Source organism: Dromaius novaehollandiae, chromosome 1 (assembly GCF_036370855.1).
Source record: "Dromaius novaehollandiae isolate bDroNov1 chromosome 1, bDroNov1.hap1, whole genome shotgun sequence".
NCBI lineage: Eukaryota > Metazoa > Chordata > Aves > Casuariiformes > Dromaiidae > Dromaius > Dromaius novaehollandiae.
In genome coordinates this window covers 1724655-1750596 of record NC_088098.1, presented here as the reverse complement: position 1 = coordinate 1750596, position 25942 = coordinate 1724655, and the positions used below count along the sequence as shown (strand labels likewise).

At 55.7% G+C, this 25942-nt stretch overlaps 2 protein-coding genes and 1 long non-coding RNA gene across 6 annotated transcripts in view; 2 read left to right on the top strand and 1 right to left on the bottom strand.

The window, feature by feature from the left end:
• The window catches only part of GATA3 (GATA binding protein 3), a 28065-nt gene extending 5516 nt beyond the window's left edge, over positions 1-22549 (bottom strand). Inside the window, exons 1-5 of one of the 4 annotated variants that reach the window (XM_064501148.1) lie at positions 22399-22549; positions 14060-14687; positions 10796-11332; positions 7873-8018; positions 2009-2134 (exon numbers count right to left, since the gene is read on the bottom strand). In XM_064501148.1, the coding sequence (XP_064357218.1) occupies positions 2009-2134; positions 7873-8018; positions 10796-11332; positions 14060-14300 (1050 nt within the window). In that variant the 5' untranslated portion in view covers positions 14301-14687; positions 22399-22549. Of the gene's footprint in view, positions 1-2008; positions 2135-7872; positions 8019-10795; positions 11333-14059; positions 14688-14849; positions 14927-15288; positions 15436-22398 lie in introns of those variants that run through there. The other 3 variants (XM_064501085.1, XM_064501275.1, XM_064501206.1) reach the window with 3 other exon arrangements.
• LOC135324651 (uncharacterized) lies at positions 14906-15926 on the top strand. The gene is made up of 2 exons (XR_010385952.1): positions 14906-15042; positions 15423-15926. It is a non-coding gene; the product is annotated as an uncharacterized LOC135324651 (long non-coding RNA).
• On the top strand, positions 18976-24696 carry LOC135327226 (uncharacterized). The gene is made up of 4 exons (XM_064505372.1): positions 18976-19018; positions 19536-20063; positions 22017-22161; positions 22998-24696. The coding sequence occupies exons 1-4, from the start codon at positions 18976-18978 to the stop codon at positions 23461-23463; spliced, it is 1182 nt and encodes a 393-aa protein (XP_064361442.1). The 3' UTR covers positions 23464-24696.
• The last annotated feature ends 1246 nt before the right edge of the window (positions 24697-25942 follow it).

Genomic DNA, 25942 nt, shown 5'->3' with positions numbered 1-25942 from the left:
TGCACATATCTCAGTCCTCTAGGGGTTTCATTTAAGTAGGTCCCATCAATGGAGTTGCTCATGAGGCAAGATGCTACTTGACTTTGGTAAGTAGCTGTGCTGAGCTTTTCAGCAGCTGACTGTGTTTTTAATGAATATGAAAATGGTTCCAATCTGCTCAAGGCCCAATCCATGTCACAAATTTTACAGCTGGATCTGAGCTTCCCTAAACAGTGGATCCGGGGTTGATTCAGGTCAACCAGGTTCACGACATTATTGCAAAAAAAAGAAAAAGGGAGGAGAGATTAATGATGGGTGCTTTCACAGGCTCATTTCTGGAGAAGAACTCAAAAATTCAGACACCAGTCTAGACACCTTAGGGGGGATTCCTAAAGTCAAAGGTCTACAGTATAGTTATTTACATCTCAGTTTATCACCCTGCCTCCGTTCGCAGGCATGGAGAGCAGTAGACTCTTCAAAAGTGCAAATCATCTCCTCCAAACACAGACGTCTCCACCAGGTCCAACAAACGGCACCTGAGAAAAGCCTATTTCCTTCCATGGATGGTGCTAGGGGGCAAGGGGAGCAGCTTCGATACAGGTGTCCGTACCGTAAGTGTCCCAGGTCCCATGATTTGACCCCTACGTCTGGTGACTGCAAGGCCAAAATGAAACACAGCATAAGCACATCTTCTCGCTATAAAGCTGGCTGACTTTGCTCCTTCCTTGCCATGGAAATAGCAAAAGGAGAATATTTTCTTAAGATATTTTGAGAGCTTTCACTCCCGGTGCCTGGTCCATCTCCTGTGTTTTCAGTGATCAGACTGAGAATTTGATGGCAGCTTTTCTTGCTACATAGGACCCAAAATGTGCTGAGACACCTGCCCACTAATGGGTAAACAAATTTTCCTTTTTTTCCAGGAGAGATGGCTGCCGTGAAACAGGTGAAAAATTAGTCTGCTTGCATTTTCTTTCCTACTTGATCCAAACTCATTTGCTCATCCCAAGAAACCACAGTGCCTGAAATAACAAATGGAAGGAACTGAGACATCACAAGGGTTGGCTGCCCCATGAAACCCGATCCGTCTTTGATGTGTTTGCGTGGGTGGACATGAGGGCAAAACATAGCCTGAGATTTCTAAGTCAAACACAAAGCAAATGACCACTAGAAAAAAAAGAAGTGGTATCAAAGCAAAGGAATTGAAAGTCTTTTCCTTCTTACATAATAATTATTCTAATGCCACATACGGAATGAGAGTAGCAGGAGTAGCCTTAAGACTCCTTTATTACCAGTATTATTCAGTAGAACACTTTTGAGATCCCTTTAGCTTTTTCCCTAGGGCACATATCCCTGGTTCCTGCAAGCTGGCTTTGCATGGAGATATTAGATTAAATCTGCCAACCATTTCATTTCATTTCTCCTTCCCTTCCATGACAGATGCTTTAAAATTCACATCACAGGTTGAGCAGACTCTACAAGCCGCTAACTAAATCAAGTCCTCTCTGGTTTAGGAACAGCTTGCGTCAACGAGGGCAAACAGGAGACCTAAATAAATCATCTTTGGGGACTGGTGGAGGGATGGGACAAAGACAGCCACAAACCCAAGAAAGATCTAAATAGTTGCTGGCACATTTTGCTTTTTTCCAGAGTTCTTATTTGCTGGAGGAACCAAGCTGTGCATAGGAGGGATATCAGTTTGCAAGGCGGCATGTTGTCTTTTCCAATGCACTGAGTCCAATCAGCGGTGGATAATATCTCCCTGTGTTGATCCACCCCTCCTTTCTGGGCTCAGGCATGGGAGAGCTCTAACATAACCCTTGGCCGCTCCTGTTTTATAACTTCCCCAATCGGATCGGCTACGCTTGCCCGAGAGAACGGTTCCTGATGCCAGCACGTCGCTCAGACCCTCAAGCTCCCCAAAGGGAGGTCTGGGCACCGTCGAGGACCGCAATTCCTGACGTCAGGGAGCGTTTGGACCATCGGCCCCTGGAGCAGAGGCCCCGCTGTGGAGCATTAGCGTCACACTTACATTGTGCAGCTTGTAGTAGAGCCCGCAGGCGTTACAGACGGGATCGCCGTTGGCATTTCTCCTCCACAGGGTGGTGGTGGTGGTCTGACAGTTCGCGCAGGATGTGCCCGCCCTTCTAGCTGCAGACTGCGGGAAGGAGCAGGGAGACACGGGGTGGAGGGGGAGAAAGAGAGGGAGAGAAAAGTGCCAGCGTTAAAAAGATGCAATCAGCAAAATTGCTGAGAAAGAAAACAGCAACTGTGTAAGACTGACACACATCAGCAGAGGCCTCCAGAAACTGGCTTGTGAGAACAAATAGCAATTCTGAAAAAAATCCCTGAGGTACTTTAATCCCAAATTATATACGAACTGAATCAGGTGCCAAAGGGCATCCTAAAAAGTAAGTGCTAAACCTCTGATAGAACTCATCAAAATTAGCAGCGCTGGCACAACCCATTCCAGAGGGAAAAATATTATTTAATTGCCAACATGTCTTTCCATCTTAATTCCCTCTGACCCCCCCAGGGGTCTAATTCTGCAGCGAGGGCCTGAACCAACAATTGCCGGAGTCAACGGCATGACTCACGCCGGCTTCAACGGGCGCGGGATGAGACCCGCGCGGCGTTTGGTGGGCAGCTGCACCTTGGGTCTGACCGCAAGCGAGGCCCAGTCCCGTAAGCAGCTCGGCTTGAAAGCACAGGGGGTTCCAGATCGGAAATAGCGTTGTGGCAAAGAGTGCGAATCCCGACTTTCTAATTACACCCTCTGACAGCCTAAACCTTCATGTTTATTTAAGGACGGGTAATGAGCCCGAAATAAGAACTTACCATTTCACAGAAGGGGAAGAACAGAAAAAGTATATGTGTCAAGGTGTACAAAGGACCTTTTTTGTTAGCTGCGATAACAATTTAGCGAGGCCAAGTTTAGCAAAGTCATTTCTCTTTTACATGCATGAATTTGTGTTTATCATTTAAAAACTGTAATTGTGGCAAACAAATTGTCCTTCTGCCGCTGAAGGAGGAAAAGGAGATTGCAGGCTTTTAGATGAATGTGTATGCATGTTTGCACGTGTGCGAGTGCCTACAGCTCTTAAAAAAGACCTTTAGATCCCAGTCCTATCTCTTCTTCATCAACATGATATAGTCCCAGAGCTCTGATTTCATCCTGATGCATTGCTTTCAATGGGACTGCTCATGTGCTTAAAGTTAAAACATGTGCTTAAGCGATTTGCCAGATCATAGCAATGCTTGGCACCTTGCAGAACTGAGCCTTTAATGCTCTCTTTTGTGCTATTACTGTTTCAAATTTACCCCTCACCCTGCACAGCCGCACATTGTAGCGCATCCAACATTAAAAAAAACACTGCATCTTTGGATCCCGTACAACAAACCCAAAATGCAAACATGGACACTGGCACAGCTCTAGCTTTAATACCAACTCTTGTTAGGTCATGTTGCAATTTTAATCATAATTGAATGCAGCGTAGGTGGAGAGAGGACGGGTTGGTTTTGTTTTAGATAGAGGAGGATTTTTTTTCTTTTTTTAATTAGACAAAAAGGACTGTCTAAAAAATAAATAATATGATGCCCACAAGCATTAAGAAACATCGCAGCAAGCCTGATCTAATAGCAAGGGGCTCTCAACAGCTGATTGCATGGACACTGGAGGAAGAGGCAGCAGAGAGCCCTCAGCTGTGACCATGGGCCACCGGCTTTGTGTCAACGGTGCGGCACTGGCCCGGCCAAGGAGGGGCCAGACCTCAAAACCAGCGGGACGAATCCCACCAACTTGGGGGGACTCTGGAGAGCCTCAAAATCAAAGGGAGCTTTGCCTGACCATGAGACGGCATAAACCAAGCTGAAACGAGCTGATCTCAAGCTCAAGGAGGACCTCGGTTGACTTCTGCTGACCACATGCGGGAGTTACGCCACCTGCCCACCCAGTACGGTTCAAGGCAGAGGGGAGGCAAGGGCTGCACCGGGTGGGGGGGGGGGGAGTTCTCTTTGAGAAAGAGATGAAAAAGGGCCTCAACATGGCTCATGGGTGCCAGCGACCTCAGCAAAATCGATCAGTGGGACAACCCACGTGCTCCAGCGAAGCATGGACCTAAGCGTCTGCAGAGCCATGATCTCAGCCCGGCCCCAGGCTGGTGGAGGGGGGGTCTGCAGTTGTCTGCGTCCCTGGCTGCCACAGACCACGGCGGGTGGCTCAGGAGAGAAGCAGAGCCCGGATCGAGTCTCTCGGTGGCAGATTTGCCCTTATCAGACCCAGAATCAAGCCTAAGGAAATTTCTGAAAACCAGTGATATTTGACTCAGCCCACACAGGGGAAACATCCCCTTTGAAGATATTTAGGGTTTGTGCAACGTGCTCACCATAACTTCTCACACGGCAAACGTATCTGAAAGACACGCCTAGTCACCATCTTGCTACTTTCTCGGGATTTTAAAGAAATTCTCACCTACTAACACTTCCCAAAAGAATAAACTGCAACGTCAACGGACTGCTTTTCCATCTGCCGTATTTTGCCTACGAAACCTTGGAGTTGTTAGCAGAGTGTTTTAAACCCTGGGCTCTTCTGGTCACAGACCGTACCTCTCATGATGTACCAGTTGCTACTGCAGACACTGGTAGTGGGCAGGAAACAATGAATAATAACGTTATTGTAAAAAAAAAATCCTATTCACTGCCACTAGTCACCAGCCCAATCCTGACCACACAAGTAAGGAGATCACTTATCAGGTGCTTAATGCCATCTGTAGGAGCAGACCCCATGACCTAGTTGCACATGAGGGAGAAGGCAACCTTCAGCACGTGCCCAAAACATCGACATGGATCAAAAGGCGGAATTGAGAAAAATGTGGAAGGAGGAACCGAGTGCTGATAAAGATGCTTAGCGGGGGGATGTCTGCAGAGTCCAGATTTACACGGGCTGTCCAAAAAGCTACAAGTGACAGCTTCCTAAAATTAGCCTGAGCGTACATAAATCTGCATATGGCCTTCTGAGAAGCTGGCTATAATCCTCCTAAAAATAGCACGGCTGGACATGGAAATGGAGACTTTTGGATCCACATAGGCAAGAAAAGGGAGAAAATTTTTAAAAAAGGAAGGTTTTATCCCAGTCTCCATAATGACAGCGACAAAGCGGCCGCTTGCAGCTGCAGGAACGAGGATGGGATGTGGGACCTTGCAAGTGGGGCACATCGGCTCGGTCCCCCCGACCCGGGCCGGTCTCCTGCATCCGCAGCATCCCCTGGAAATGGAGGCTCGCTCCATCTCCTGTAAAGGGAGCGTTGGCAAAGGCGCCCAACGAATTTAGGGAGGATCTGGGGATTTATTGTCCTCCTCTCCCCAGCCCATCGCAGGCCTGTCATTAGTTTCATCGCGCCTGGGACGGGAGCCTGCAGAACTAGCCCAAGGTCGCGCAGGAAGCCCGTGGTGGCGAGCGAGGCGCGTGCCCGGGCTGCCCACCCCACGTACGCGTACGTCTGCCGCCTTCCCCGGCCCCTCTCCTCCCCAGCGTCTGGAGAGAGCAAGTCAAGCCACACATGTACACAGATCTCCATATACATATGTATATACACACATGCACAAAGAAATGCAAACACAGTCCCAGCTCTGTTGCCTTCTGGGGGTTTTTTTTTGAGAAGGTTAGCAAAAGAAATGAATATAGACGCAGATAGAGTTAGAAACCTTTTTCCTTTCTTTTTTTTTTCCCCAGACACTACTGAAAAAAAAAAACAGAAAAATGAAAAGTTCCTATTTAGCAGAGGCTGTATGCAAAGGACGGGAACTTTTAATAACTTAGACTTTTAACCAAAAGGCCCAGGATAGGGATGGTTTTGCAAGACAAGATCTGCCTTTGCTTCTTTGCCTCTTTTTTTTTTTTTTTTAAGAATGACCTTTTAAAATGCATTTATTTATTTATTCCCTTTCGCATGTGCCGGGCTCAGGGTGACTCGGGACATTCTTTTGTGGTTCCATCAGGCGCAGTTTGAAAGCTCTCCCCCCGTTCCCAGCCGCTTTCCTATCCTGCCTCCCCCTTTGCTTGTTTGGATATGCTCAAGCTCCTGTGTGTTTGGGTTGGGGAAACGGAGCTGTTGTTTATGAGTTATCTCCAGGGCTCAGATATCCGGCAGCTTTTTCCTAGGAAGTTAACTTTACACATAAAGAGAGAACGAGGAAAAAAAAAAAAAGAAAAAGAAAAGAAAACCATGTGTGTTTAAGACAGTAGGGCCAGGGGGAGGAGGAGAAGAAAGAACTGCCCAAAAATTAAAAATCCCAAGCCTCACTTCCCTCCCTAGAAAGCTTTTCCTTTTTTCTAATAAGGCTATGAAAGACGAGCCCGAGTTAAGCAAGATCAACATTTTCTTATAAGGGAAAAGTGCAGGGTAAGGCGCGGGGACGCTCTGCCTTGCGTTGCGCTTCGTGTGTGGGAGATTTAGGGGGGCGGAGAGACCTTGCACCTCTCCCAAACGCGCACGGCCCAAAAAAGCCACCGCTGCCCCCGGTGCCATAACCCTGCCCGGGCTACGCGCAGCCTCGTGCTGCAAAAGCCTCCTAGGGCGAAGAAACCAGCCCAATTTTGCAGGCCTTTCGCGGGGGGGGAGAGCTAAATACATGTCTGAGAGTTGCCCGACCGAAGCCACCAACGCCTTGACCTTGAGCTGGAGACGAACGCACGGTGCCACCGAAGCATCCCCGCGGGGACCGAGCAGCGAGGGACGGCCCGTTCACCCTGCTAGCTCAGAAACCCCGTGCAGAGCAGACGCCCGCTTTTTCCTCGCGTTTTAAGCAGCACCCGGGAGCCTTTCAGCCTTTTTAATCATAATGAAACTAAACCTGCCTCGATTCTAAACATTCAATAACTTCCCAGGCAGGGAACATATTTTTTCCCCCGCTTGATTTATTTTTCCCCTTGTGGTTTGCCTGATTATTTGCCAAATAGGCTTCAACGTATTTGTTAGCCGTGCCCGCAGCTTCCAGATCTTTTTGTGGCTTCCAGGGAAATCCATAAAGCAATCGCTGGGGATGCTGTAACGTATTGCCTGTATATGTTACAGTCGCAAGGTCTGGAGCTATTATTTCAGATAGTTATATGTGCACTTTGCTGTCCCCCAGCTTGGGTGGTCCGAGGCACGCGCTCAACACGACACGCTCGCCGGTCCTCGCACCGGGATTACTCACGGATATTGCCATCCGCTACCTTCTGGCCGTGTCCACACCGATTGGGAGCGGGTGGCAAGCTCCTACCGTGCAGGAACACCAGATTTTGACACCCCGCATTGCTCCGGCACAAATGACCCCACCACGTTCAAACGCCAACGGGATCCTCAGGCCAGGTCTTTGCAGGACCAAGGCCTGATTGATGCCCAAAAGGTTGATGTGGCAGCAGCCAGCCCTCTCCCCAAAACGCCTTTCCAAACCACCGCCGTCCAAGGCGGATGGCAACTTTGGGAGCAGAGGGAAGACGTATGGGAAGCCTTTGAGAAATCCTGCTCTCCCGAAATCTCCTTGGTCACTTGGAGGGAATAACTTTGCCCTTCTCCCCAAGGGCTACGTGCCTCGAGCCACGACTCTACCTCCCGACAGACCTGCGCTGAGGCCTCTGCCCCATAGCGACCTGTAAGAAAGCTCCGTTCTGTTTCGCAAGAAGCCCTAATAAGGGCCGGACCTTTATTTTTTGCTGGTTTTGCAGTTTTTCAAGATTACTGAGACCCACAGCAGCTGCAAGCGTCCCTGCGGGCAGCACCCCCCTGCCTCTCTGCCATGGCAGGATGAGATTTCTGGGTGGGATGAGCCTCCCTTCTCCATCCTGGGCTGAGGGCAAGGAGCGAAAGTTGAGGAAGAAGGAAAAGGAAAAAAAGAGAAAAAGAAGTCACTCACCAGCCTTCTCTTGGGTTTGATCAGGGGCCGGTTCTGCCCATTCATTTTGTGATAGAGTCCACAGGCGTTACACAAATAGTGCCCGGTGCCGTCTCTTCTCCACAGAGGGGTTGAGGTAGCCCCGCAGTTTACACACTCCCTGCCTTCTGGAAACAAGAGAGCGCATAGTTCACTTAGGGAAAGCAGAGGTGAAAAGGGCTGGAAAGGCTTTTCCAGCTGCTCCCCCAGCCTGGAAAAAGCTCCCTCCTCCCAAACCATCCAACAGACCCATCCACGCCAGACCCAGCCGCTTGAAGCTCCATCCTGCTCCCCGTTCATGTCCAAGGCCGCAGCTGAGCCACGTCCCGGGCCTAGGTAGAGGAGAGTCAGCCCAGGCAGGGCCTGATCCTGTCTCTCTCCCCAGCACCACCCTCGGTCTCTCCCAGCAGGCAGCATCTGGCCTGTGGCCCAGCAGGGACAGTGACGATGACAACCCTCATGAAAAGCCCATGCCAGCTTGAGGGATGCCCTGGAGACGCTGAGGCTTTGGATCTGCTCTCACCTCTCCCAAAAGGGCCTTACTCAGGAGGGGGAAGAAGATGAGGGGCTAGCAGTGCTCCTGAAGGCACTTCTGCAATGTCAAGAGCTTCCTTGTCCCCTCTGGAGCCCGGCTCCTGTTCCCATCTCACTGCGCGGGCCAGGTGAGCCTCGGCAGGCTCCCAGGCAAGCCAAGGTGCTGCTTTCTACCCCCAAATCAGACCCAACCAGCCTGAAAAGGACCCCAGGGACAGATGGATACCAAGGAATAAGTCCCTGGTCCTCTTTGTAGGCCCCAAAGCCACTCTTCAAGCATCGTCCTGTGACCCCATCCGCGGAGGTGGATGAGCCGGGGGGGCTTTTCTTTGGACTCGGGGCAAACCACATGAAGGCCCCCAAAGATAATCAGGGACCAATGACCACAACACCATCCCCGCCGCAGTCAATACTCCTCCAATATCCACTATTGATTCAGCTCTGCATTAAACCTTCCCCAGCGAGCCCTAGGGGCTGCAGACACCAACCAAACCGGCCCCGCTCTCCTCGCCACCGCGCGTGCAGCCTGGCCGTCCATCCCCGGGTACTTGGGGGTCCCAAAGAGCCTGGGGGCAGCCTGAGCCCTGCTTCAGCTCCTTCCTCTCCTCCTATACAGCAGCCTGCTGTCCTCCCCCAGCCAGGACTGGCCACCCATCCAACCCCCACAAAACCCAGCAGCTCCCAGGCTCCGAGAAGGGAAGCGCCCGACAGGATGCGCTTTGCCCCGTCATGTCACGATTATCACGATAGGTGCTCTGCTCAGGGGGAAACCTGCCCCTTCTCAGCCTTCTCCCCAAGTGCTGTGAAGGGTTTGAGGGGTTTTTTTATTGCTCTTCAAGATACATCCAGCCTCTCTGAGAGCAGCGGAAAGCCGAGGCTGGCCGGAGCACAGCTCACAGCCCCGAGCTGCCTCCCCGCTCCCCTCGGCTGCATTTCGGTCCGGCAGCGCACTCGAACGAGAGGCATCCGCGCTCTAACCACAAACGGCAACCGTTTCTCCAGAGCCTTTGCGCTAAACCCCTCTCTCCTCCGCCCCTCCGCAAAAAAACGCTTTTTGCAGCCGTTTCTCCCTCTTTGGTCCTGGAAAAACACCCCCGCTCCCTCCTTTTCTTCCATCCCTTCGGCGAACCCCATCCCCCCCGCACACACTTTGTCTGCGCGCTTCCCAGCTTGCTAAAATCGACTCGAGAAAAAAAAAATAGGTGTTGCTCCTGGGGTTGGTTTATCGCAAACCGCAGATGTCTTTCTAGAAGGTAAAGTAACAGAAAGTGGCGAAAGGAAAACAAGCGAGAGGGGAAGGGGGGGGGGGAGTGAGACGGTTTGAAAATCGGGCGCAGCCGGGGGGCACCGCGCAGCGGGGGCTGCGCTGCCGCGGCCGCGCTCCGCACCCGCGGCCCCGCTGCGCACCCGCGGAGCGGGGAGCCGCTGCCGCCGGTTATCCCGCGGCCGGTTCGTTCCCCTGCGCTGAAACCGGGCGCTCGGGGGCTGTTGGAGTGTCTGTCCCTCTCTTTTGTTCCCCTCCATCTCCCTCTCTCTCTCTCTCTCCCCTGCTTTCATGTACAAAACATACAGGTCTGGGTTTTTTTGTCACTCTAACCGCATCCGGACTCTATTAAAGTTCCTGGCGCTGGATAAACAATGCAACTGTCGCGTGCAGCAGTCTGAAAATAATTGGATTAGCTCAAACATATCAGCTAAATAGAGACAGTCCCTGCGCAGACAGACAGAGTAAATGTCACCCTGGAAAAACCCTGAAAACTGATCTCATTCATGCCAGGCAACCCTGCAGCAGCCTCCACGGAAAAAAAAAAAAAAAGAGAGAGAGAGAAAAAGAAAGAGGGAGAGAGTTTTGACTAATCGCCCTTTCCTCTGCACACACGGATATGCACACACGTATATGCACACACGTATATGCACACACATATATGCACACACGGATATGCACACACGGATATGCACACACACGCGTGTGCACAACACACACACACAGCCTCACACACTCGCACTCGCTGCAGACACAAGCCCCAGGCGCGCACCGCGCAACCCCGGGCAGCCGGAGCTGCTGCGCCGCACGGCCGCGACCCCCGCGGCAGCACCGCCCGCTCCGGCCTCCCGGCTGCAGCGCGGAGGGGCTTCGCGCGGGGCGGCCCGTGGACGGGACACCGTTCCCCCCCGTTTCCCCACCCCGGACCGGGGGAAAAGCCTCCCGCAGCCGCCCGGGGCTGCGGCGCTGCCTTGGTCGCACGTGTGTCTGGCGCATCCCCCCGCGGAGAGGGGCGCAGGATGCGCCGCTGCCCCGCCGCCCCCCGCCTCGCCTTCCCGCCTGCCCTGCCCTCCCCGGCAACGGGCACGAGGCAGCCCGAAACCCTACCTGTGCTTGAGCGTGCTTTCGGCCGCGACTTGCACCCGAAGCCCGTGGGAGATCCTCCCAGGAGGCTGCTGGGGGGGAAAAGTCCGGAGCCGTATTCTGGGACGTACGGGGGGTAGGTGGTGATGGGGTGGTGAGCGGAGGAGGTGGCTCCTCCTAAAGAGGCCATGCTGCTCCGCGAGTGGGACGACTCCAGCTTCATGGTGTCGGCCAGGGACACCTGGTATTTGATGCACTCCTTCTCGTCCTGCCGGGTGGAGCCGGTGGAGCCGGGCGTGGAGATGGACGGGTCCGGGGACACGTCTTTGGGAGGGGTCGGTGGGAAGGTGAAAAGGTGCGGGCTGGAGTGGCCGGCGGATAAAGTGGAGGAGGAAGCGGGCGGGTAGACGGAGAGGGGTCCCGGCGAGCCGTGGTGGATGGAGGTCTTGGAGAAGGGGCTGAGGTTCCAGGGGGACGCGCCGTGGTGGCTGCCCAGCGCCTTGCTCCCGTCCAGCCAGGGCAGCGAGCCGTGCAGCAGCGGCGGGCGGCACACCTGGCTCCCTGCTCCGAGAAAGCAGAAGCAAAAAAAAGAAAAAAGAAAGGAAAAAAAAAAGAGAGAAAAAGCGGGTTACACTCCCTGGGCCGTGCTTTGCAACCCCTGCGAGCCCGGCTTGCGGCTGAGGGGGGTTGAACCCCTTCTCCCCCCCCCCCCCCTTTCCAAAGGGCACAGCTGGAGGAGCAACCAGAATTGCACCTCATCGCCCTGCTTTTAAAAATAAAAATATAAATATAAAAGCTTGACTGTCCCGAAGCGGCCGCCCCGACCCGCTGAGAGCGGGCAGGGCTGGTGGCCGGGCTGGGGCTCGGGGAACCCCGGGCTGGCAGCCCCGGAGGGGGGATTTGGCCGGCCCCGCTTCGGTTTTTTTTCCCTTACGGGCGGATTTTTAAGCGAAAATCCTGCGTGAAATTGCCCCAGTGCGGAAATTATTTTTTTAGCTTGAAAATAATTTCCCAGTCCGCACCCGAAAGCAGCCGTGGGCTACAGACCCTGGGAATATTCCGGCCAAACGAAGGGGACCAGGAGATACCCAGAAACGGGGCAACAACCTTTCTCGCAGACCTACTTTGCAAACCGCCACGGTTGGTCTTTTTTTCCTTCCATGAGGCTGCACTTTTAGGCAGCTTTCTCTGAGTAATACAGCACATTCACGGGGTACCAACTGCCCCAAAAGAAACTCTCCATCCCTTCCTATCCCCAGGGATGCTTCGCTTGAGTTTTGAAAGACAGAGCTGGGCTTTGCAAGCAGACACAAGATTTACGCAGACAAACCTTTTTGCCTATGGTTATAAGTGCTCTTAAGGAATCATACCTATTATTTTAAAATAATCGCTGCCCTTACCAAAAAAACAAAACCAAAAAAAAGCCTGCCCAAATCCACAGCAAATTTAACAAATTGCTATACGCTGAAAAACACAGTTACTCAACTGGAGAGCAAGTTTGCGCCTACTACTAAAGCCCTGGCAGCATATTGACATCCAGAGATCCTTCACGCTTGTAGGCATCCTGATATGCGTATTTAGAGATAGATCTGCAGAGGCAGAGGTGCAAGCACAGATCTATAGAGGTGCAGATAGCTGGAGAGATGGTGCAGTACCTACATGCATGGCCGTATGCGAGCTCGGGTGCGTATATAAAATCCCCAAGCACCTATGCTAGTTTTCACCATTGTAGACACTCGTGAACAATACTGAAAGTAACTGCTCTAAAGGAAGGGAAGGTGGGTTATACGAATAGAAAGGGTCAAGATTCATTATCTTATCCAGGAAGTAGCATAGTAAATAATATTCAGGCTAGATCAGAGAGACCGCATTTCCACTTTCTGCTGATATATTGAAAAAAAGGAAAAAGAAAGAAAGAAAAGAAAACAAAAGGGAGAAAGGACAAAGGCTGCTGATCCTTCGGAATAATTGTTTTAAAGGGACTGGCAAGGCAGCTCCTGAGCAGAGCCCGGTGCCGGGACTCTCGCTCAACAAGTAGCTGCGGTCTGAGCAGCCCCCGCCGCCCGGCTCGGCGGCAGCGGCCGCTCGCTCGTCCCGGGGAGCCTCCTTCATTTTGGGGTGATTTCCCTGTCAAACCTCCGGCTTTTTCCAATCACCACTACAGCCGTCACTTAGGAAATCAGGAGCTGCTGATTCGTTCCTCTCTCTTTTTTTTTCTTTTCCCTGTTTTTATCGATACGGGCAAACTCCAGCGATAGCTACTGAACCGCCCTGATTCTCGGTGCAAGACGGCACCGGAGCCCCAGCCCTGGCCGGCTCGGGCCTCCGCAGCCCCAGCTCTTCTGCCTCCTCTCTAAAAACCAGCCAGCATCAGCTGTGACCCGGGAACAAAATCCACACTCTGGATCGCTACATTCCTGAGGGACCCATAGGAAAACCCAACAGGTCTGATACCTAGTCACACTACGGGCTTTTTTCTCTCTTTTATTTATTTTTTTTAATACACGCCATAGTGCGGCCCTGAGTGCAAAACTTTCACACCGAGCCCAACGCGCTGAGCGCTAATTGAATATCCCAAGCGTGAGGACAGGGTCGTCCTCCCTCCCCTGCTCTGCACCTTGTGTCCGAGACCACCTAACCGCGCAGGAACGAAACACAATACGAGCACCCTAACTTTAACCTATTAAAAAAAAAAGAAACTAAGAGAAACAGAGAAAGAGAAAGAAAGATGAAAGGAAGAGAGACAGAGAGACAGAGAAAGAGAATGAAAGAAAAAAAGGAGAGAGAGATAGAAAGACAGAATGAAAGAAAAGGAGAGAAAGGAGCGATAATGAAAGAAAAAAAGGAGAGAGAGAGAAAGAGAAAGAATGAAAGAAAAAAGGAGAGAAAGAGAGAGAATGAAAGAAGAGAGACAGAAAGACAGACAAGACAAGAAAAAGAAAAGAAAAGGAAGGGAAAGGAAAGAAAAGAAAAGGAAAGGAAAGAAAAGAGAAAAGAAAGAGGAAGGAAGGAAGACGGGAAGGAAGGAAGAAAGAGAAAAAGAAAGAAAGGAAGGGAGGAAGGAAGGAAGGAAGAAAAAGAGCGAGCCGGCCTGGATTTTGATTTATTTCCAAGAAGCCAACCCCAAAATTCGCCCGTGACGTAGTTCCCCGCCGTCAGGGGTCTCCCCCGGCGGCTGCGGGGGGCTGCGGGGCTGCGGGGCTGGGGGTCCCGCCGGGCCGGGCCGGGCCGCGGACCCCGCGGAGGCTGCGCGGCGGCGGAGGCTGCGCGGCGGCGGCGCGCACTCACCGTGGTGGGCCGCGGGGTATCGCTGCACGGTGGCGCGCACGGAGTTGCCGTAGTAGGGGGGCACGGGGTTGCCTTGGCCGTCGATGTTAAAAAGTACATCCACCTCCTCGGCGAGCGGGTACTGCGCGGGGTCCATGTAGGTATGGCCGAGCGGCGGGTGGTGCGAGTCCGGGTGCTGCCCGTTGAGCACGGCCGGGTGGTGGTGGCTCACCCACCGCGGCTGCTCCGCCGAGACCTCCATCTTCCGAGCTCGCTGCCCTTCGTCCTCCTCCTCCTCCTCCTCCTCCTCCTCGGCGGGGCGCGCAGGGCTTGCGAGCGGAGGGGGGCACGGCGCGGAGCCGGTGCAGGGGGTGCGGGGGGGGGGGGTGACAACAACAACAACAAAAACGGGGGAAAAAAAAAGCCCGGCGAGCTCGAGGGTTGTTTCTGTTTTGGTTTGGTTGCAGTTGGAAGGGGCTGAGAAACGATCGATTCCAAAAAAAAGGAGAAAATGAAAAAAAAAGCAAAATAATTAAAAAAGGAAAAAATAGGAGGGAAAACAAACAAACTCAGGGGGAAAAAATCTCTACGAAGCGAGATCCCCTCGGTATCTTCCGCTCTTCTGCAGCTGTTTCTCTTCTTTGATCACCTGTAACGAGAAAGAGGAAAGGGAAGGAGCCGAGAGAGAGAGAGAGACGGAGAGAAACGTGGTTGAGGAGCGCTGAACTTTAGCACCTGACTTTTTAGGCAGGAGCAGACCCATCCCACGGCTCGGCAGCGATCCCGGGAGCGCCGCTCCGCCGGGACCCACCTCTCCCGGCGCCTCTTTCTCTTTCGCTCTCTCCCCTCCCGGCTCGCAGCGAGGGAGGGAAACCGAGCGGCTCTAAGCGCGCTCCGGCCGCCGTCTCTCTTTTATTTTCCCTTTTTTTTTTCCCTCCTTCGGTCGTTGTTTATTTGTTTATTTTGCTCAATTTGCACCTGAGAAGCTCCAGCGGCTTAAGCCGGTGAGAACTTGTGCCGCTCGCTGCTTGGGAGCCCAGAGCCACTTGGGTTGCTCATTAATTATTATGCAACCGGGAAAGGGGGAAGAAGGGTGGGAAAAAAAATAAAAAAGAGAGGAGGGGGGAATAAAGCAATAAAGAAGAGGGTGGGGGTGAAGGGAAGGAGCGAGCTTTTGCAAGGAAAAGGCGGGGGGGGGGGGGGAGAGAGACAGAAAGAAAGACAAGTTGCTAAAGAAATTCAGCACAAACCTTGGTGGAGAAGCAGTATGTGACCCAGGAGGGATGAAGCTGAAAGTGCTTGATCAGATCAGATTGTGCTCGCTCGCTCTCCCTATTTCTTTTTTTCTTTTTTTTTCTTTTTTTTTTTTTTTTTTTTTTTACAGGGAAGGCATTCTTTCTGAAAGGAGCAGGATGGCGCCAGCCGGCTCAGTGCTTACAGACAGCTGTGGCGAGACGCAACTTAAGGAGGTTCCAGTGTCATAAGCACGGCGGAGGCGGAGCCTGGCCGCGGCCGAGGAGGGGACCGGCGCGGCGCCTCCGCGCTGCCCCCGCGGGCCGCGCCGCGACCCCCTCCAAACCCAACTACTTTTTTTTTTTTCACCCCTAACTCTGCCTCCCTTCCCTTCCTTTTTTTTTTTTTTTTTTAAGGGGGAAAAAAGTTTTCCCGCTGGCCGCGAAGCTCCGCGAGGGGCCTCGCTGGCTGCGCGGGGCCGCGTTTGCCCGCCGAGGCGGCGCAGCAGCAGGGGCCGCGGCAGAGCGGCGGGGAGGGAGCCGGGCCGCGGCCGGGGCGGCGCCGAGCAGGTGCAGGAGGCTTCGGCGAGAAGCGCGGCCGCGTCCCGCCGTGCGAGGCCGGTGGCCTTAGAGTCGCATAAAGGTGTTTTTTGGGGTGTTTTGAGCTTTTTTGGAGATGGGCGCAGAGCAACGTTTGGAAATTGCAGATTTGGGGGGGTTGGGAGTTTTTTGGTCCCCCCCCCCCCCCCAGTGCTGGGCCAGTAGAGGGGCAGCTCGCAGCCGGGGGGGGGGGGGGGCGGCCCGGATGCGCCCACGCGCGGGCGCGGACGCGCGCGGAGCGAAGCGCGGGCGCCCTGCAGCGCCTCCCGGCGCGCAGCAGGAGCCGCCGCGGCGCTCGCAGCCAATGGGCGCGCGGCGGAACCGGGGCGCTCGGCAGCGCCGCGCTCATTGGCCGCCGCCGCCGCCCGCCCGCGGCCGCTGCCTTGAGCCAGGGCATCCCCTAGCGGCCCCGGCGCCCGCCCGCACCGCGCCGCCGCCCGGCCCCGCCGCCCGCCCGCCCGCCCGCCCGAGCCGCACCGCGCCGCGCCGCCCGGCAACAGGTCGGCGGTGGGCGAGGAGCTGGGCGGCGGGCTCCAGGGGCTTGAGGGCGGCCTGGAGGGAGGGAGGTGAAAGAAAGAGAGAGACAGAGAGAGGAGAGAGAGAGAGAGAGAGAGAGAGAAAAGAGAGAGAAAGAGATAGAGAGAAAAGAGAGAGGAAGAGAGGAAAGAAAGAGGTGAAAGAAAGAGAGAGAGAGAAGAGAGAGAGAGAGAGAAAGAGCGGAAAGAAAGACGCAAAAGAGAGAGAGAAAGATAAAGAGATAGAAGAGAGAAAGAAAGAGAGAAAGAGGAGAGAAAGAGGTAAAAGAAAGAGAGATAGAAGAGAGAAAGAAAGAAAAGGATAGAAACAAAAGGAAAGGAAGGAAAGAAGGAAAAAGAAGGAAGGAAAGAAGGCAGGAAGGAAAGAAGGAAAAGGAAGGAAGAAAAGAAAGAAGGAAGGAAAGAAAGAGAGAGAGGTAAAAGAGAGAAAACAGAAGAGAAAGAGAGGGAGATAAAGAAAGAGTATCCTAGGTGAAAGGAAGAGAGAAGAGAAGAGAAGAGAAGAGAAGAGAAGAGAAGAGAAGAGAAGAGAAGAGAAGAGAAGAGAAGAGAAGAGAAGAGAAGAGAAGAGAAGAGAAGAGAAGAGAAGAGAAGAGCAGTCACTTACAGGGCTGCTCTGAGCGGCTTTGCCCCGGGGGCTCTCGCTACCGCGGGGTCCTGGGGGGGGGGGCAGGGAGCAGCTGCCCCCGCTCGCCTTGGCCGCAGCGCGCATCGCCCCGCAGAGCAAATCCCCCTCCGCGCAGCCCCGCTCGCCCACCGGCGCAGAAACCGCGTCTCCGCTCCAGCCCCGGTGCGCGTAGACTTGCGCCGATTTCAGGCACCGGTTTTTTTCACTTCTATCGCCCGCAGAGCCGGTGCCGTCCGTGCGCCTCTGGCTTCGGGGGCACGAAAACACCACCTTGGTCCCTTTCAGCCTGCCGTTAAGGCATTAAAACCATAGCGATGTAGATATAGGTATTAAAATATATATACACATAGGTAAAAAGCCAAAATTTAAGGGGGATTTAAAGTGTGGGGGGGGGGATCTCGTCTGCAAAGCGTTTGCAGGCAAGAGCCCACCCCGGTGCCCCCGGCTCTGATGCGTCTCACGGAGAGGCCGCGGCGGCTCCCGGGATTTGCCCCTTATCCCTGCTCCCTGCGTTTCTGACCGCGGGGCGGGGGGGAAAGGGGTGCCCAGTGCTGAGCTGGGCTCTTTGGGCAGCTGAGCTGAGATCCTCCCCCCCCCCGTTACAACCGAGGGACCTACAGCCCTGGGATCAGAGGGGGGGAATTTCCCTATAGAAGACGCAAAATCGCAGAGTGATGGAGAAAATGCGCCGCTCCCCCTGTGCGGGGGGATAAGGGAGCTATTCTGCAGCCCATCTCCTTAAAGCCTTCGGAGAAATGTTTAATGCGAAATAAAAAGCATAAAATCCATCCATCGGTACCCCAAGTCTCCTCGGGGAAAGGGGCAGGAGTGGGACCGCGTGCGGACGGGGCCCCCACGGAGAGGAGCAGCGGCCCCCCGGGAAAATGCAGTTTTCCCAGCTCATCCCTGTGTTTTAGCCCCTGGATGAAGCGATTAGCCCCAAGATCGCCACCGGCCGCCGCGGGGGGGCTCGGCTGCGCGGGGGTTAATCCTGCCCGGAGCCGGGGGAGGGGGGGGGGCGGGATGCGGGGCTCCGGCATCCCCCCAGCTAGGGGGTGGCAGCCGTGGGAGGGGGGAGAAAACGGGGCTAGCCCTGGCCCTGAAAAGTCAGGAGGAAACGCATTGGACAAAAGTCCCTGAAAGTCCCAGAAGGCGGAGGAAAATAATAATAATAATAATAAAACAAATAGGGGCGATGGGGCGATTAGCCAGGCTTTTCGCCTCTCCCCCCCCCCCCCCCCCCCCCCCCCCCGCCGATAAAAAATAGGCATTCAAATGGTACAAAAGCCTCTCCTTTCCCTCCACTCGCCCTGGCCGAAATAGATGGAAAGGGAAGTTTTGGGGCTCCCGGCTGCCGCTGCGGGCCGGCGACCCGGCCGCCTCCTTCCCCCGGTACCGCCGGGCTCCCGGCGCCCGGTCCGCATTTGGCCGCCTCTGCTCGGGGCAGGGAGGGCCAGAAAAAGCCCCCTCCTCCCCCCAGCCCTCCCCCCCCCTCCAGCCCCCTTTTCGACTCCAATTGCCTGAAAGCGGATTAAGTTACGTTCGCCGGGCTGGGATTTTTAGCAGGGTACCAGAATAGCACAGGTAAAGCTGTACAAACAGCCGGGAGCTGCGGATCGGGGGGTTACGGAGAGGACACGGCCCAGGGCAGAGCGCCGACGACTTTTTTTTTTATTCCCTGTGTAAAACAACTTGCGCCCGGGTCGGAGAGCGGGGATGGGGCATCACAAGCTGCCGGCCCGCAGCGGAGCCCCCCCGGGGGCAAAACCCCTGCAGCCCCCGGTGCTCCGACCCCCCCCTCGGCTCCGCTCCCCCCGCGCTGCGCGGGGGCGGCTCGGCCGCGGCTCCGCGCTGCCGCCGTGAGCGCGGCTTAAACAAAGCCGGCGAGAGGAAGGGGTTTTTCTCTCTTTCTCTCTTTTTCTCCTAATGAATCAGCCAGAAATGACGATCTGCTCCCCCGGCGCCGCCCCCTCTCGCTTTATCAGTAAAAACGAACCACAAGCCAGCAAAATAATAATAATAACAACAACAAAGAGAGAAAGTCCGAGGGAAAAGAAAAAAAGAGAGATACTAGATTAGCGTCTGTGCATCTTCCCATCCGAGCGAGCCTTCCCCTCGGCTTTGAAACTAGACACATGGATTTTTCCTTTTTTTTTTTTTGCCTTTTTTTCCTTCCCTTCTCCCCTAATAACGCGTTTCTCGCCTTTCCCCAGGATCGGGGGGAATCGCAAACACACGCACAAAGCAGCACCGAGCCGGGCGGATTCAGGGAGAGGAAAAACCCAACGTCTGGTTACACCGGGTCCGGGTTTCCCCCCTTCGTGCGACCCTCCCCAGACACACGCTCCTCTGCAGCCCGAAAGATGCTGTTTGGTGGCGGGGGAGAAGGGGGAAGGGGGGGGGAGCCCTGCTCTGCCGAAAAAAAGAAATTCGAAGGATTAAAATCGGGAGGAAAGACGCTGGGGCTTTTCTTTCCCCCTCCTCCTCCCCCTTCTTTGAAGCCGAGCGGAGGGCTACTGCCCCGGGACACTGCCGGGGAAACCAAAAAGGAGAAAAAAAAAAAGCTGAGAAAGATCAAAAACCGGCTCCGCAAGTCCCAGAGGCGACTTCTCCCCCCCCCCCCCCCCTCCCCCGGGCCGCATTCCCCAAACTGCACGGCACAGGCGCGGAGAGGAGCCGGGCAAAGGGCTTGGGGGGGCGGGGGGTCCCGTCACCCCATAGCCGAGTGGGGGGGTCCCGTCACCCCATAGCCGAGTTGGGGGGGGGGTCCTGTCACCCACCCCTGAGCCGGCTGGGGGGGGTGTCACCCCCCCGAGCCCGGCGCCCCGTCCTGCTGCGGGAGGGGAGGCCGAGCCCACCTCTCTTCCTTCCTTCCCCCTTCCCTCCTTCCCCCTTCCTTCCTTCTCCTTCCCTCCTTTCCCCTTCCCTCCTTCCCCTTCCCTCCTTTCCCCTTCCCTCCTTCCCGCTTCCCTCCTTCCCCCCCCCCCCCCCCCCAGCCGCCGAGCCCTGGTCAGTTTCAGCTCCGCCTGGTAAGTTTCCTCCTCTCCTTTATTTCCCCATTCCCTCTCTCAGGGATGGCCGGAGGGGGGGGGGGATTTTTGCTCTCTTTTTATTATTATTATTTCTTTTGATTTTCCCCCCCTCGCCAAGCTTCGCGCAGAGGCTCCGGCCCGGGGCTCCGCGAGCGGCCGCGGGTGCGCAGCGCTCCCAGCCCCGCAGCGCACGGCCTCGGCAGCAGCTCGGAAAAGTCCCCCCCCCCCCCCCCCCAAAAAAAAAAAGAATAAAAATTGAGAAAAAAAAAAGACAAAAAATCCGCTCGAACGGCCCCACATCCACCGAGAAAATACCCGAGACAGTGTTAAAGGGAGAAGAAAAAGGCAGTCGCTTTATTTCCCTGCCGCTTAGGCTTCCAGCAAATTATATCCCTAAAATAATCACCTCCGCGGTCTCACTGCGGGCTCCGAGGGGGTGATTTATAAGCGACTGCTGCCTAAAAACACGCGGATCCCTGCGCGGGGCCGCTGTCAGCGCGCGGTGTGTCGCAGGCTGCTCCGGGAGGAGGCTCAGCCCTAAGCGAGCGGTCGCAAGGACGGATTTCGGGTTTAGCGCCGAGGACGACTTTGAGAGGGAGATTTAAGGTGAATTTAAGCAAGGGCAAGGCATCTGTCCGGGAGAGACGCGGTTTAAGCCCGACCGACACCTCGCACCTCCAGGAAAAAAAGAAAGCGGGGTGTAATGCCGCGGTTGGGTTTAGCCATTTTTTTAAGAATTACCCTCGTAATTACCCGCGTTAACGTCGGAGCCGGTTTGAGACCCACGGCGGAGCCGGCGGCAGAAGCGGCGCAATTAACGCCGCAGCTTCTCTGCGAGGCGCCGGGGCGCATCCTGACCTCCCGGCGCGAAAACCAGCAGTCTTTCCACCCGCCCCCCCCCCAAAATAAACGTCCCGGCACGCGTGTGGGCCCCCCCGGCACGTCGGGGCGAGGACACGTCTGCGCGGCCGCTGCCCCCGTCCCGGCAAGCGCAGCCCCGCGGCCGCGGAGCCCCAGCTCCCAAATTCAGGTGGCACCGGGGCGGGGGGGGGGCACCCGGCACCAGCCGCCCCGGCTTCCACGGCCTCTCCCGGCTGCGAGGAAGGGCTGTGTCACCCCCAAACCCGCGGGAGATGCTCCCCCCCTCCGCGGGCGCGCACCCCGCGGCCCCCGCCAGCGCCGGCCACCTCGCTCCGCACCTGCGGCCCATAAATAATGGAGCAAACGAGCAGGGCCCGCGGTTATTAACTACCCGGTTAGGCGAAAATCCGTCACCCAGCGCCCGCTGCCTGTCTAGGGACACGTGCAGGTAAGAGGAGCTGCTACATATGTATTTATACACATATATATATATATATTTTTTTCTCTCCCCTCTGTTTTGAAGATACTCATTTTTGGATAGTCCGGACCATTTCCTAGCACCTAGCGACTAGCTGAAGCACCCTCCCGCCAGCCTGGAGGGGGGCAAATCTCCTGCAAGGGGCACAGGGGAAAGGGAGCTGAATTCAGAGGCGCTGGGAGACGGGGAAACCCGATCCCCACCTCGGGAGCCGCTTCCCAGCGCCCGGCGCCGCCGACGGCTCAGCCCCGCGGGCGCGCTGGGGACGCCGGGCTCCGCGGCCGCGGAAGGGCGAGCTCCCTCCTCCCCTGGGCGAGTGTTAACGGCGGGGTTTTTTTCCGCCGGGAAGGTGGGATTTGGGTTGGGAAGGCAGGAAAAGAGGAAGGTCTGGGGATTTTTTTTTTTTTTTGGCTCTAATTAGATTCTAAAAACACGTTCATGTTATATATTACAATGCATAACTGTAAAATAAAATTATATATTATGCATTTTATATTATATTTTGTATTATATATTATGCATTATGTATTATATATTATATTATGCCTTATATGTTATATATTATACATTATATATTATATATTATACATTATATCTATTCTACGGCACAGATGGACCTAGTATAACCAAATCCACGTCGGTGAGCTGTAAACCTGGGAATGATGTACCAATACATCCAGCCGCCCTACAGACGCGGAGGCACAGCGTACCCGCACGGACGTGGCTCTGCAGACAGACGGACAGACGGACGTGCGGGTCGGTGCACACGGACGCGCAGCTCTGTAGGAAGCCGCGCTCGCTGTCACGCGTGGAAAGGCCCCGACGCCCGCACATCCCTTTCCACCCCCCGAGCTGCTCCCAAATCCCGGCTCCCCGTGTCCCGTCCCCAAGGTCACCGGGACCAGGCAGCTCCGCCGGGCGCCGGCACCCTCCTCGTTTTCCGCGCGTGGGGAGGGAGAAGGGGAAGAGGCGAGGGAAGAGGGACCCACTGACCTGCGCGGGCGCGGTTTATTGCGCGCTGCTCTGCTGCGGCCCTAGGGGCAGGAGCGACGGGCGGGCTGCGGTGCCGCTGCTGGCATGTCGCAGGCTGCCACGGCGGAGGGAAACCTGGGGGAGCCGCATCCTCCAAACGCCCACCCTGGAGCCTGACCTCCTCCTCCTCCTCCTCCTCCTCCTCCTCCTCCTCCTCCTCCCGCGGGCTGTGCCGGGGAGCAGAGCTCTTCCGGGTTGGGAGAGGGCAGAGGCAGAGGCAGACGACGGGCCGCTTCGCTCCCCACCCAGCGCCGCAGCCCGGGGGGGCGCGGGGGGAGCGGCCAGGTGCGGGGCAGCGCGTCCCGCAGCGCCCGCCACCGCCGCCGGCCCAAAACGCCCGCAAGGAGACAGGCAGAAAGGAAACAGCCCCCAAACCCCCAAATTAAGCGTATGATCATACGCATTACACCGGGGCTCGCCCCATCCAAAGCTTTCGAGGAAAAGCGGTGACATTAGCTGCATGGGGCTGTTCCTTCCCTCCGTGCTCCCCCCGTCCTCGGGAGAGACTTTTTTTGGCCCTATTTTCTTTCTATTATTTTTTTTCTTGTGTATTTTTGTAGGTCCAAGGTGTCGAGGGAAGAAAAAAAGAAAGAACCGAACAAAAACCCCAGCCCAGACGCACCCCCTGGCTCCCCGAGAGCGGGGAGCTCTTCCTCCCTGCCCAGCACCTTCCTCCTCGTCGCTCAGAGGGTCCCACGCAGAAAGGCGCAGGGCAGGGGGCTCAGGCACCCGGGGGCTGCTGCGGGGAGACCCTCCCGTCCCCACGGCACACGCCGCGTGTGGGGACAGCAGAGGAACCGCGGCCTCCCCGCTTCTGCAAGAGCCCCCCCCACGCACACACGCGTGGAAACGGGGGTCGGTGCCTGCTCTGGGGGTGAACCCCGGGCCGACCCCTCCCAAAAGCAGACGGGACGGGCAGGAGGGAGCTGCCAGCCCCCCGCCCGCTGCCCCCGGTGCCGGGGACCTCCGAGGACCGGGGGGGTCGGGGGCGGAGGACGTGGGGCCGGATTTTGCGCGTGGGGGTGAGTAACCCCCGCTGCTCCGTTGCTCGTCCCCAAAACCTTGCAGCGGGCAAAGGGGAGTGGAAGGGAGGGGAGATTTTCCACCTTTGCATCTCACTCGTGGCTATCAGGAGCTTTACACCGAGGGAGGCTGCAGCCCCAGCCTCCCCCCTCCGCCTGCAACGCGGTGGCAAAGATCGGGTGCGAGTCGCCCGCGGGTTTTCCCAAACCCACTCGGGCCGGGCGAGCCGCCGCGAGGCCCCGGGGATGGGCCCGGCCGCGGCCGGAGCGCTCCGGGCGGCAGCGCTCAGCTCGGCAGCGGCAAACGGGTCCTTCGCAGCGGGGTTGGCCTCTCTCCTCCTTCCCCTGCTTGGCCCCCAGCCCCACGGCTCAAAAATCGTGTATATTTAAAAAAGAAATACCCTCCTTCCCTCCCTGCAAAGCCCTCCGGGAGCCTTCCGGGGGGCGAAAGCGCCTTTCCCTGCCGGCGGATCTGCTCGCAAGGAAAATTCCCCGCGATTTGGCGATTTGATGGGTTTTTATTTTTATTTATTTTTTTTCCCACGATTTATGCCCTATCGCTGGAAGGGTCGGTGTTAATTCTCCAAAGCCCCCCCCGGGGGGGGGGGGGTCCCAGCAGAGCGAGGCGAGCCCGGGGGCATCGCCCGGGACAAGGCGCCCGCAGCAGCCCCGTCGCTTTGGGTCGAGTTTACCCCAAATCCAGCAATCACCGCAGGCACGGAAAACTCCCGCGGGTACAAGCCAGAAACGGTTTGCTCCCAGGGGACACAACGAAGAGCCCCTGGTGGGCACCAGCCCCCTGCAGCCCCCAGTCCCCCCCCCCCGGGACCCCCCCCCCGGGGCAGCATCCGAGCCCGGCCCGGGCTGCGCGGCTGGCGGCGGGGAGCCCGCACACGCCGGCGGCGCCGCTTTCCGATGGAAACGCGGCTTAATAACCGGGGCTGAAAATTGATCACTTAAAAAAAAAAAAGAAAGAAAGAAAGAAAGAAAGAAAAAAATACACTCCTAGTGCTGGAGGGATTTTTTTTTTCCTTTTCTGCTGACGTTGGGAGTTCGCTATCTGCGCTTCTAGAGTGACTCTCGCTGAGGTGAAAGGTAACGCGATCGCCTCCCAATTCTATCTTTAGAAAACACATTCAATTAAGGTAATAACTTAAAGCTCATTAGAGCGGCGAAGGGAGCCTTCCCGCAGCGAAACACCAATGGAAAGAGACCGTCGGTGCTGCCCCCCCCCCCCCCCCCCAAAAAAAAAAAAATCCTCGGGCACCCCAGAAGCGCGGCAGCCGGGCTGATCCCGAAGCTCCGCTTTGCTTTTTAATGGTTTCTAAAATTAGGATTTAAAAGTGGGGGGGGTGCAGGGGGGAGGATGCTGCCGTGGGTCTCTCCGAGCGCATCCGTGGGAGCGAGGTGGGCAAACGAAAAATCAAGGCTGCTCCTGCGAAACGCGTGGAAATCCCGGGAAATCGGAGTCGCTCCGCTGTTGTGTCCCGGCGGGGGCTGCCGGGGGCGGGGGGGGCAGATTTGGGCAGAGGCGCAGGCGCCTCCCCGTACACACACACAGCGTGAAGCTCATTTCCCGAGACGACGGCGATTTAAAGGTTAAACATAACTAATGAGGCTTTAAATGGCACGCGGGCTTTATCGGGAATATCGCAGCCCTCGGTGCCTGCGCTTCGGGTCCGAAAAGGCGGCATTTGGATACCAAGGCGGGGTGAAAAAATCACTTAAATAAATTAATAAATCCACCCCGGGCGGGTATTCATCGCGTTTTCCGACTACCTCGGGACTGGGGGTGCGTGTGACTAATCGCCCCCCCCGGCACGCATTTCTAGCCCTATATAGCGAAATAAATACCTCCGCGCACACCATCGGTTTCGGCTCCGCCTGAACCGAGCCTTGCGGTCGGACCCTCCATAAATATAATCCATACGTTATTGGTACTGATAACCGCTCCACCCGCCGCGGAAAGGAGGTTAGATGTGTTTTATTCGCTATAATTAAACCGCCTGGGCTGCTGCGGAGAGAAAACCCACCCTGCTCGGCCCCCGCCCTGGAGAGAAGTTGCTAATGATCAATAATATCCCCCCGCTAAGCTTTAAAAAATATCGCCTCTGATAGGGAATTTTTTAATATAATCATTGCGATCTTCATTTCCGAAGGGGAAAGAAAAACCACCCTTCGTCTTGATCTCCCCAAATCAGCCGTTTTGGCATTGATCCTGTGCTTTGTGTGGGCAGAGTATATTCGCCTTAAAACGATTTCCATTAAACGTAGCCTCGTACATTGGCATGATCGACCTAATGACTTTGTGTAAACGGTGGGGAGGGAGAGCGGGGCCGGGGGAAACCTCGGAAATTAAAATAATTCCCCCCCCCCCCGCCCTCCTCTTCCGTTTACCCAGAGCAGCGGCTCCGAGACGAAGTCGAACCCAGACCTCAACAAATAGCCCCAAATGCAAATTCATATCAATTATAAACAAGGTG

Excerpts from the sequence above, each read along its gene's own strand:
- LOC135327226 (XM_064505372.1), top strand. The coding sequence starts at position 18,976 with ATGACGATCTGCTCCCCCGGCGCCGCCCCCTCTCGCTTTATCA. Across the intron at positions 19,019-19,535 it reads CGCCCCCTCTCGCTTTATCA|CCGAGCGGAGGGCTACTGCC; the intron begins GTAAAAACGAAC and ends CCTTCTTTGAAG. Across the intron at positions 20,064-22,016 it reads GTCAGTTTCAGCTCCGCCTG|ATGGACCTAGTATAACCAAA; the intron begins GTAAGTTTCCTC and ends TCTACGGCACAG.